Below are 12,051 nucleotides of genomic sequence, written 5' to 3'. Positions count from 1 at the left end.
TCAGATCGCCCATAAATTATTTTTACTTTAATGCTTGTTATTTAATCGGTTGCGATGGTTTCATCCTACTATAAATTTCTTTCTTTTTATAATTTTCAAAGGCTTCTGTACTAGTCTACAAAGATCAGAATGCCTACAACCAAATATACACAATGGTATGAAGAATCGACTACCAACACTATCCCATTTCACCACCATCCATTGCAAACGAAGAGCTCGATTAGCCGCAAGAAACTAAAGTGATCCTTGCGCAGCTTCGTCCTGGATGCTGTAACAGGTTAAACTTCTACTTAACCAGAATAGAACCTGACATAACAAATAAATGTCCAGCGTGCAATGGGTATCCGTATAACACTAGCCTCCTATGCCTTGCTAACCATACTTATCTAACACCCTTCTCCCTTTGGTCCGAATCCCACGAAACAGGCCTGCCATTGGATGACGTCGATGACAACTTATCTAATCCTTACCACTCCATACAAACGGGTGTAAGGTACCCATTGCAACAACAACTAACCCATTTCAAGACAATTCATATATATATATATATATATATATCTGTAGACACATACATACATATATAATTGCAAAGCTTATTTCTGCTAATTTGTAATCTACTTCTATGAATTTCCATTTGTAAAACAATGTTAAAAATTGTAACAAGTCACTTACATTTTTACATTCTGGATGTTGCTAAACAAATAGTATAGCATCTATTTACAAGATAACACTCTTAATCACATATTTAAACACAAAATATAAAATTTATTAACTGTGAACGCAAACATTGGAGAAAAAACAACTACAAGTATTTCCGCCAATTTATACGACAACAATATACGATCCACAATAATTTCTATTCTCACCCATGTGATAGTACGAACTTGGCAGCACTGTAAATACCAAAATCAGCTGCTGCTACTATCATCCAACATTTTACTACTTAAACGTTTGTTTGTGAAATACGCATAATTTTTGGCAATAATTCTAGTTCCAAAAAAAAAATAAATAATAAAAAACAAATAAAATGAGTGAACCATCTACGCCAAACACACCTGGAAGTCAAGCGCTTGTGAAACTTAAGGAACGTGACAAGGGTTTGCAAGACTTCAAAGTTCCTCTGTCCGGAGCAGTGCGCAAAAAAACGAAACAAAAAATACTCACAGAGGAAATGTACATCGAAGAGCTTTCTAAAATTATTCAACGGGATTTCTTTCCACATTTGGACAAATTGCGTGCACAGAATGACTACTTGGACGCGATGGAGCGTAAAGACTATGCACAAATGGAAGCAATACGGGCCAAATACAGTGGTCGCAGACCAACCGACAGAAGCTGTATGTACAAAATCTGTCGGAAAGATATGTGTATACTTTTTATAACGAATATCTATAACTTATTTTATATTAATTTACAGCTATGTCTCCAGCTACATTTGAGACACCAGCAAGTGCGAATGGAATTGTGACACCGCGACATGATAGCAATGATGTTTCAGACACACCCAAATCCACTCTATCCATTTCTTCTAAAACATCAAGAATAGACGTGGGAATTAAGTCTATATCAGACAAACATTCATTGGATTCATTTTTACAGCATTACACCAGCGAGGACAATTATAGTTTCCAAGAAATCATAGATACTGCTGACGAGAAATTGCGACAAAAGTTTGCCGTGCTTTATAATGAAGAAAAGTTGTCAGCCGATAAATTAGCACGCGCTTTAACTTTGCCATCAATTGAAAAACAGTTTGAAGAACCCGATCCTTTAAGAAAGGTAAATCATGTATTTACGACCATATAGCTTATCAAATTTTCACATGTTGACCTTCTATTATTACAGATTGAAACTTGGTCATACACAAATAAAAACTCCATTATGTACATCCCCGATGGTGTAGATCTTACCGAGAGAGAACGTGTGGAAGCTGCAAAAAGGCGCGAAATAATAAAGCACAATGCTACACGCCTCAATTCAAATCCTTTTGCTGAAACAGCTAATCAAAAGGCAAACAGCGAATTAGTTAAATCCCAATCACAAGCGCTTATGAATAAAATTGGCTTAGATGGCAACGTCATAACACCCGGAAACGAGAGTGAAGGTCCTCAAGTGCGTGGTTTCAGTCTAGTGAAAACGCCTTCGCCACGGCCAGGTGAAGCATTTTCACCACTCATGACTTGGGGTGAAATTGAAGGTACACCCTTTCGGCTAGATGGTTCTGACACACCAGTACGTCCAAATGTGGGACCTGCTTTCACAATTACTGAAAATTCACGACGTGAAAATATTGCTTTGGCTTTGGCTGAAAAAGTTGGTGAAAAGATGCGTGCGCAAAAGCAAAGGGCCGCTGATACAGCACGTAAGAATATTAATTCACCATTCATACGTTCAAATATGGAACGATTGGCATCAATGTCACCGGCAGCAAGACGACTAGCCACTTCCAAATTAGGTTTAAATACAACGCCGCTTATGCCCACACCACAACGTACACCAGGCAAAGTTATGCACAGAGCCGCACCAATGCCAAAAGCCCGTAAAACACCATCAGGTAGCGCTGGCACCAACTCCGCGCCAAGCACGCCGAAACAGATTAGTAGTGGCAAATCAACATTAACCGATGATTTGCTGAAAATTCCTACAAAACGATTGCGTGCCTCAGATTTCTTTTAAACTGGTGCAAAGCATATTTGCGGAAATGAATGGAAATTATATAAATTAGTTTGCAAGTAAGCGTACAAAAGCGAATGTGTGGTAACATAGGACAAGTTTACTAAAACACTAATAAGCATATTTAAGAATAAAAATAATTGATGAAATAAGTAACGATAGTTGACTAAAATCCTTGAAACTAAATTATTATAAATATAATTGTTTTGATAAATAAAACAAATTTATATTAAGTTCCGAAAATGCTTTCCATTATATTTATTTATAATTTATGTACACCCGAATTATTGTATATATTTTGCACAATTATTTAGAGCTAAATGTAAATGTTTGCTAAAATTTGAGACTGACCTAAGTAGCACTTCCCTGCATTATATTGTGATTTTGCATACTTGAATTGTATTCTCTCACTCATCATAGTAGTCCACATGATCACCAGTTTTGAATTTTTGCTCCTGTAGCACCTGTAGGAATTTTGCCGTTGTTTGTTCTGGAGTTAACATTGTTTTGTTATCTCGTTGCTTTTTGAAAAGACCAACCAATTCTTTATTGGTTGATTCTCGCTGAACCTGCTCTGTCATTTCCGTATCAATTGCACCTGGTGCATAATTCAATACAACCACATTATCCAATGCTTGTTCGGTGGCGAGAACACGAAAATACATCTCCCTAGCTGCCTTGCCGGAACAATAGAAACTCATCGATGCAAATGGTTCAATGCCACATTTTGATGTGATGTTCACCACCACTTTGGGTGTACCACTAAAAACACGGAAAAACTCACAATTCAGCGAGATCACAGAGAAAACATTCACATAATAATATTGTTGCCAAACATTGGCGTCGGACACGTCCACGGCACTTTTCGACACATCACCCACTGTACCAGCATTGTGTATGATAAATGCGCGTTCAAAGTCGCTTATTTTTACTCCTTTCAATGACTTCTCCAACAGTTCGCGGAATTGTGTTGCTGTGACGAGACTCAGATCGGTCGAGTAGGTATACACTTTCAAATCATTACCCAATGCCTCGATGCTTTCTTTTGTGTTTAACAAACCTTGTTCGCTACGTGCCAAGAGCACGATTATAGAACCCGGCTTCAATTTGGCTGCAACTTCAATGGACATACGTTGTCCAATGCCACGTGATGCGCCTGTTACAAATAGATAAGTACGTTTTTCCAAATCCAATACCATTTTCGCTTGATTTTTCTTGCTTGTAATTTATTTCGTGTTTATATGTTTTTATGACTGTTTTGTGTAAAATTTTTTGAACTGCACTTATTGAGACAAGTGATGATTGTCAAAATATTACAACTTGTTGCACAAATTTGAAAAATGTTTGCCTTCTCTGCCAGCTGTTTACGCTACAATGAGTTTAGCGGTTGACCTTCGTTTTGGTACTTCACCAACAGCAATAAAATTCACGAATTTCACTCCAAAGCGCAGCTGCCAAACCAAGCTGAATCATAGCACACACGAGTATAGGTATCTATAGCAAGGGGGCCGTGGTTGTTGTAAACGGTCATTGCTTTGAGAGTTATTGAGTAAGCGCGTTGATTGCACTGAATACACACTTATACACGTACATATACATACGTATGTATATGAATGAGTGAAAAGTAATCTTGAAGTGATTGGCTCTTAAAGCTAAAAGGTTATCACTTTCAAATTTAAAAGTTGTATATATTCTTCATACATATGGGTATATATTCATTAAAGCGGGTCGATATTTTTTAAAGTCGCAATGCGATCATTCTGAACAGCTTTGCCTTAGAATATATGGGTCTGAAACCGATTTCGAGACAAAACGGATTTCTAACCTTTTAGGGATTATAAAAAATTATTCGCCAGAAATGAAAATTAATAGATAGGTGCATATTGATATTGTTTTGACAATTTTTCGGAATTGGACAACTATTTTACCATGGAATAAAACTGAACAAGTTTGCATGATATTGTGCGTTTCTAAATCCAATTGCGACTACGGAATCGTTGAAAATGTTGCAGAAGTTTCTTGGGGAATACAACTACTTGGGTGAAACTCAACGAAAATTAGCCTCATGAGGATCGTCCATCCACTTCTGTTAATGACGAGAACATCGAAAAGTTAAAGAAACTGTGCCTGAAAATCGTCCAACACGACGATTGGTTAATGTTTTGAGTAGAATGCGTGTCAATGCTAGATTCCCACTAAAAAACTTGAAACTTTTTTCACACGTCGTCAAATAGAGGTCGCAAAAGAAATGCTTGACAACGTAGATGAGGAGCCTACAGTAATCAAACGCATCATTACTGGTTTCGAAATGTGGGTTTATGTATATGAGGTCGCAAATGTCCCCCAAACTAGCGGATGGCGCTCCAAAAATAAGCCGAAACCAAAATTCACTGAAGGCACTTCAGAAAATTTAAAGATGTACAAATGAAATATCGTTAAAAATATTCACAGCGAGAAGTTTGTAAAGGCAGTACATAAAAGTAGAATATTCTCAACCCGAAATCAATTTATATTTCATGGAACAAGATCTTAAGATCTTAACACCAACAAACAAATATACGAAGCTTTGAAAACCCCATCGGGATGTATAATTATTAATTGTACCTAACACGCGGAGGAACCATGGAATAAACATTTGAAAATCTTGTTTTCAGTCCAATTATTTGGGTCACATTGTTTACTTGATTGAAAACATAATATTTGGGGCACATTGTAATATAAAATAAAAAAACAGTATAAACAGACTCCAACTTTGTGAAAATTGGCAAAATATTATCAATCATATAAAAAATAAGCACGTCCCATGAGAAATATTAAATTATGCCAAGGACTTAGCGTAAAAAGAAAAATTAGAAAACAATGCACTCAACTAAAAATTCGGGGAAGAAATCGAAGTACAATAGATAAGGCGACGTCTAACTTGAAAACAAATACCCAATTGCTGGAATAAAAAAGAACAAAGCTAGATTTCACAGAATTGTCTGTATATCATGGGAAAAATATGTATTATAAGTTTCTGTACTTTTGATTTAAAAATATTTACATATAAATCATATTTCACTAGCACCCCACATAGCAACAGCAGCAGCTAGACAATAACCCATACAGTTCCAAGTATGTTATTGACACTCGATTTAATAATTTGCTTTAAGCAGCCAAAAACCATTTTAATCAACATACATACATACATACATACATATTATTATTTGTTCCATCAGAAAATCACAACAGGAAACGCAATAACGGTACAGTACACGCATCGTAAAAAAGGTTTTCACTGATTTGAACACTTCGCGGGAGCACACGAGCATGAGTCACTTATACGCTGACAAAACCGAAGTTAAATTTATGCTCAAGATTTCTCGCTAAAGTATGTATGCGTGTATAGATGTAAACATGCACGTGAGCGAGGTCTATGCCCTATACCAAAGCTTCTTTTATGCGCAGTGAGAATACCCTGCACAGAATTATGTACTTTAGTGGTGCGGGGAGCTAAAGAAAATTGTATTGCAATAAATAACCAGTTTTACATAAGTGTGGAAAAGCGAAATTAGAACTAAAAAAAAAACTTAATTATTTCGAGAATGTTTCTGTACCAATCGTTTTTCCGAAACGTCTACAGTTTATGACATAAAGAGAAGTGTAGAGAGTAGAGATCAATGTCAAGATGTAGATTAGAGATAATATTTACATGAAAGCCTACCGTCTGCCGCCTGATCATCATCTAACAACATGCTTGAGGCAAATTAGACTTAAAAATGCAAGTGGATTCTTCCGTGACACGTGGTTAGGATAACGGCCATTAATTAAAGTACTCTTTCACAGTTGAAAACATGTTCATTGTTGAAGAAACTTTTAATGAGCAAAACGACAAAATATATGCAAAGATGTTATGGGACGGCATTACGAAGAGGGTTAATTTTTCAAAAAGTTCAGAGTTACTCTCGGTAGTAAGGCGGAGTGGAAAGATTCCACGCTCGACATACTACTGCGCAGCGCTTTCCAGTGGTACACTGACGGATCGAAAACACCGGAAGGCCATAAAGTGGTAGCCGGAAATGATCTGGACGACGAACTAGCCCACTTTGCGGCAGTGTCCAGGATGAAGGGGCCACAACCATGCATTGCAGTGGAGACCCACACTTTAAATGAGCTTCTCCGCAAATGTGCTATGCCAAGCTACTTCTGGGAGGGTACAACCTTGCAAGTGTTAAGGTAATGATCAACCTCCCCCGGTACAAATTCGGCCTCGTAGTCGCGCTCTGTACTGAGCACTACAGGCTTAGGAAGCACTTGTCCATCATGGGCATAGTCTCTTGCGCAAACTGCCGATTCTGCGACATGAAACAGGAAACTCCAGAACACCTGATTCTGGATTGCTCAGCAATTTGCAGAAGCAAGCTCAAGGCCCTAGGTTCCATCTAAGTGGACAGGGATCACATCACCTCAGTCGCGTCCACCAGGCTCCTGGAATTGTTCAGGTTGCTGGACAATTGTGACCATATGTGATATAGGGGAGGACACAATAGACCATAGGTCGCAGTGCAAAGCCTCAATTTTGCTATCTATCTATCTAAACCCATTATAATTAATAAAAGTAATCCATTCTTTTTGGATTGTTACAAAATATAAAATAATATTTGTGTTTTAAGATTTGAAGATACTAATATGGTGAATAGATACAACTGAATTTTTATTTTTTACTCCCGGTTCCGACCAACATATAAGGTCTTATAACTAGCTTACAATATTGTATATACATACACTTTTTTATTCTTAACATATTACATATGTATATGTAAAAACTCACATACATACATACATATATACATATAAATGTATATATATCTGCCGCGAAAAAATAAAAACAAATTCTAAATTATGTAAACTGATTGAAAACATCTTCAAGCGCGCCACGCTCCCATAAAAATATTGTCGTAACTGTTATGAAGTAACAGTGAAAGCTCACATAAGCGAACAACGAGTTACTTTACGGCCACTTATAAGGGATATCGCCTTGAAACACTGTCGAAAGTTTTTTATTAAAATTCGAAATATAATCGAAAGAAAAACTACCTTTCTAAAAGGTACGCTTTACAAAATTCAAGCATAAATTCAAATAAGTTTTTTCTTCGCAATATTTTTTAATTCGATTTAAATTCGGAATACTACTAATAAATCCTGCCTAAATCAAAGAGAAAGAAGACTGCACGTATTTCAATAAAAATATGAAATAGTACCCATTGTTTAACTTCAACTAGAAGGTATACCCGATTTTTGGAACGACCGTCTATTGGGGCTTTCACTGTGTTCGCGAATCAATGAACAAATATGGACCTCAGTCTCCAACCCAATTACGACACGCTTGCTTATCAGCATTGCGCCGCTTATCACCGGTTTCATGTTCAGATTATTTGCTCGGCAACAAGATTCCCCTATGTCTATGACTGATTCGCCTTTGACTCGATTGTCTGCCTCGCCTACCATTTCTACTTTAAAAAGCCTAAGACGAGCTATGTTCATTCTCAGTTCAACTGTGCAGTCTAAGGTGGTCGAACAACTCAACTAATTGACTTTAAAAAAAGTAAATCTTGTTTGAATTTAAATTATTTCATACGCAAAGGACTTACAAATAAATATTAGCGGTGAAGCAAAGTGAAAGTGCTAAGAAACTGAGTGTTTATAGCAATAAACAAAACACAACACAACAAAAACTAATCATGTCCTCAAAAAGACAGGATTTAAGCAAGCGCACATTCTTCATACTAAGTGGCGTTTCCAATGGCTTGGGCAAGTCGTTGGCCATCGAAATGTGTCGGCAATATAGCGCCGGCTCATTGGCTATACTCATCGACGTGTCTGAAGAAAACATGCAGGAAGTGAAAAAAGAAATCGAATTCCTTGAACGTGATATTAACGTAATTTGCTGGCCCATTAAGGCGTGGCAAGAGACCAATGGTGTTTACTTCGGCCAACTACTCGCAGCTATCTTACAAAAGTACAGCAATATCAGCTATGATTTCGAACTCGCATTTATAATACATAATGAGGGCGTTTTGGCAACTGATATATTGATGGAACCTGAGCCAGCCGACAAATGGTTATCCTTCGTACAGGAACATCTCTACGCGCCAGTTGCGCTAAATCAGGCCTTCCTTTCGGCACCACAACTTTCGAAGACACCAAAACTGGTCATCAACATCACATCGAGTTTGATGATCCGTCCATTCGTTTTCAATGCATTGATGTGCTCTTGCATTAAGGCACGTGATATGTACTTCCGGTCAATGGCCAATGAAGAGGGTCGCAATGGGGTCAATGTTATCAGCTATTCGCCGGGCATTATGGAAACACACAAGCCACAATTGGATTTGAATAACAATTTGGTCGATTTGTTAGATTTGAATATTAATGAAAAATTACTGAAATTGCCACGTGTCAGCGCCAAGCAATCTTCGCTCAAGTTGATCAATATTCTGCAGGAAATGTCCTTTATCTCAGGACATGATGTCGACTACTACGACACTTTCAACTTATGAGGAGCACTAATGAAATATTATCGCACATCCACTATTTCCAAAATAATGTGTGATAATATTTCATTAAAAATAATTGCTGAATTGTTGACCCGGCTAACTGATGGTGATTTTGCTAATGAAAACGATGATTACATAAATAAAATAATACAAGAAATTCTTTCTGCTGACATCGAAGATGGCGAGAAGGAAAAAGAAAGCGAAAAATGTGTTGTTTTAATGTTATGAAAATTTGTGGGGCTTTCAAGCATACGAGAGTTAATTTCGCACAAAAGTTATCAGTGTATAGTTAGACACAGTAGAAGCTTTAGAGTTTGAGCTTTCCACCGACAAAAACTTTTCATTAAAAAACTTTCACGTGTTTTAAAAAGTAGTCAAATTTAAATGGTTTGTGCATAAAAGTGGCGAATTGTGGATAAGGTCATCAACTCATAGACAAGGAAAGTACATGTCGTCTTTAACCTCAAATTGCTGTATAAAATTAAAAAAGGGACTAAAAATTTCAAAGATATTCAATCAAAACACTTCAATAGTTACACAAAAGTTCACAAGAAAGGCAACTGAAGAATATCTTCGATTTTTTTAAATTCTTATCAAACAAAGAAATTTGTTAAACAAATTTTGATTCGTATAAAAGAAACCAGAAAAACAATTCAAACTCATATCTACATTGCCCAATACATACAAAACTTATTAGGTACTATATTTGTTTCTCTCTGAACCACCCCGTGCTTTTGATGAACGATAGTTGCGACTCTTCGCATAGAAGATGTTTGATAGTTTCCTCATCTTCTATGTATGTCCTGACAGCTATAGTCGTTATATGACGTTCCTAATCAATTAACATGTTTGCCTATTAGCCAGTGACCTGTTAGTACTCCTAGTTCTTATATCATTGGTTTCGTTATCATTCACAGTTCACTGGTATACCACTATGCCTTGAAACCCATTGCTGGTTTATTGATATTAGATCCACTAAAATATCAAGGTATTCTTTCACTAACTTAGACGAAACTCTCAGAGACTTTAGTGATATCTCGCCTGGCTATCTGTATTATATAAAAATATATTCCTCGTTGTTCGTACACTCCTTGTCAGAGCAAGAAGTAATTCTTGAATTGCTGTAAAATCCGCCTAGAAGACACTACAGCGGTGTGGTAGATGAAAAGCGATTTATGTATCTAATTTAGCAGAGAAGAGACTACCTGTCAGTCGGTTCGCTAGTTTGAAATCATCCGTATGGATGCTTATCTTTTCGCACTTGTCTACCTCGTCCCTATCCCACTCTTCTCGGGAAGGGAAGGCAATATTGGGGCAGAATTTAGATTCAACTCTGTAGGGTTTCGAAAAATCTTGGTAATGGAAAGAAACGGAGACTATAAGTATCATAGAATGCCCCTTGTTACTGGCGACTAAAAGAAAGGATTCATTCCCTCAGTCTAAGAGCTGACTTTTCTGCTATGTACTTACAGAACAAATCTGTTGGCGGTAAGTGTGCAATTACGTTAAAGAATTAATTAAATATATAACGTATATGGTACATATATAAATAGTATATGGACAAGAAACAGTTAAAGAAAAAACCGCCAAAAAGCCAGATTTAAAGAAGCATTGACAAGTGAAATCATTTTTACGAATTATTCTTCGTTATAGTGCACATACTTATGTATATGGTAAACTGACATTATTGACAATGACAATTATATTTAACAAAATGGCGAATTTTACTCAAAACAGAAATGTCGAAAAACTGAAAATTCATTGTACAAAGAAACATACACAAAAGATAAGCAAAAAATCAAAGTGATCTGAGGTTTTGTCTTCTAACAGGTGATCCGAGTAGAGATTTTTTCAATAGCCATTTTTTTTGACAGCGTGTCAAGCTGTCATGTTATTTTTGTTCATCATTTCATCATAGAAAGACTTACGCCTGAACAACGTTTAGAAATTGTTCGACTTTATTACGAAAACTCACCTTCTGTAAAGTATATGTTTCGCAAGCTTCTACAGATCTAGCATTCATTATTGGATAATATTCGACCGAATAGACCATGTCCAACATGCAGTAAAGAAAATATAGTAGCCTTAGCTAAGAGTGTGCACGAAGACCTCGGAGAGTCGATTCGGCGCCGTCACAGCAAATCGGACGGACGTATAGAACGCATTTTACATCAAGATCTGGAATTGAAAGCATATAAAATATAACTTTTGCAAGAACTGATGCCGCTCAACCGTGCCTAGCGTTATCGCTTCCCTCTATGGGCTCTTGAAAAGTTCCAAGAAGATCCGACTTTTTCGAAATTTTGCCCATTTCTGGCTCAATAGGTATGTAAACAAAAAAAATTGCCAAATTTGGATTGAAGAGATTCAAGAGCTTCCGTTTCCATCAGAAAAAAAAAAAAACGGTTTGGTTTGTTTGTGGGCCGGTGGAATCATCGGTCCATATTTCTTCAAAAATGATGACGGCGACCGTTATCGACGGCGACGCCGTCACTTCTCACACATCACTTAAATCAATGGATTTATTGAGAGAACACGTCGGTGAGCAGGTAATTTGACGTTTTGGGCAGATCAATTGGCCACCAAGATCGTGTGATATCACACCGTTAGACTTTTTCCCGTGGGTATATGTAAAGTTTAAAGTCTATGCGGGCGATCCCGCTTCGATTCAGGCCTTGGAGCAAAACATCACACATGTCATTTCGCCAGTTACTAGTGGAAATGCTCGAACGAGTCATCGAAAATTGGTTTTAACTGATGGACCATCTGGGAGAAGCAGCCGAGACCAACATTTGAAAGAGATAATCTTCAAAAAATAGATGCTAAAGAATGTTCTCTCGAA

General features: G+C 37.1%; 3 protein-coding genes across 3 annotated transcripts; 2 read left to right on the top strand and 1 right to left on the bottom strand.

Annotated features, from left to right (window-relative positions):
• Nucleotides 1–933: 933 nt before the first annotated feature.
• Nucleotides 934–2,907, top strand: LOC120774056 (splicing factor ESS-2 homolog). Its single transcript, XM_040103361.1, has 3 exons — nt 934–1,337; nt 1,418–1,779; nt 1,846–2,907. The coding sequence occupies exons 1-3, from the start codon at nt 1,028–1,030 to the stop codon at nt 2,674–2,676; spliced, it is 1,503 nt and encodes a 500-aa protein (XP_039959295.1). The 5' UTR covers nt 934–1,027; the 3' UTR covers nt 2,677–2,907.
• A 9-nt stretch (nt 2,908–2,916) lies between these two features.
• LOC120774064 (sepiapterin reductase) lies at nt 2,917–4,149 on the bottom strand. The gene has a single exon (XM_040103369.1). It carries the CDS (start codon nt 3,870–3,872, stop codon nt 3,081–3,083), a length of 792 nt encoding a protein of 263 aa, XP_039959303.1. The 5' UTR covers nt 3,873–4,149; the 3' UTR covers nt 2,917–3,080.
• Nucleotides 4,150–8,197: 4,048 nt separating this feature from the next.
• On the top strand, nt 8,198–9,416 carry LOC120774063 (sepiapterin reductase). The gene has a single exon (XM_040103368.1). The coding sequence runs from the start codon at nt 8,394–8,396 to the stop codon at nt 9,210–9,212; it is 819 nt and encodes a 272-aa protein (XP_039959302.1). The 5' UTR covers nt 8,198–8,393; the 3' UTR covers nt 9,213–9,416.
• Nucleotides 9,417–12,051: the final 2,635 nt, after the last annotated feature.

This window comes from Bactrocera tryoni, chromosome 4 (genome assembly GCF_016617805.1).
Source record: "Bactrocera tryoni isolate S06 chromosome 4, CSIRO_BtryS06_freeze2, whole genome shotgun sequence".
Classification (NCBI taxonomy): Eukaryota; Metazoa; Arthropoda; class Insecta; order Diptera; family Tephritidae; genus Bactrocera; species Bactrocera tryoni.
This window is presented reverse-complemented; position numbering and strand designations above follow the sequence as displayed.

Excerpts from the sequence above, each read along its gene's own strand:
- LOC120774064 (XM_040103369.1), bottom strand. The coding sequence starts at position 3,872 with ATGGTATTGGATTTGGAAAAACGTACTTATCTATTTGTAACAGGCGCA.
- LOC120774063 (XM_040103368.1), top strand. The coding sequence starts at position 8,394 with ATGTCCTCAAAAAGACAGGATTTAAGCAAGCGCACATTCTTCATACTA.
- LOC120774056 (XM_040103361.1), top strand. The coding sequence starts at position 1,028 with ATGAGTGAACCATCTACGCCAAACACACCTGGAAGTCAAGCGCTTGTG. Across the intron at positions 1,338-1,417 it reads CAGACCAACCGACAGAAGCT|CTATGTCTCCAGCTACATTT; the intron begins GTATGTACAAAA and ends ATTAATTTACAG. Across the intron at positions 1,780-1,845 it reads AACCCGATCCTTTAAGAAAG|ATTGAAACTTGGTCATACAC; the intron begins GTAAATCATGTA and ends CTATTATTACAG.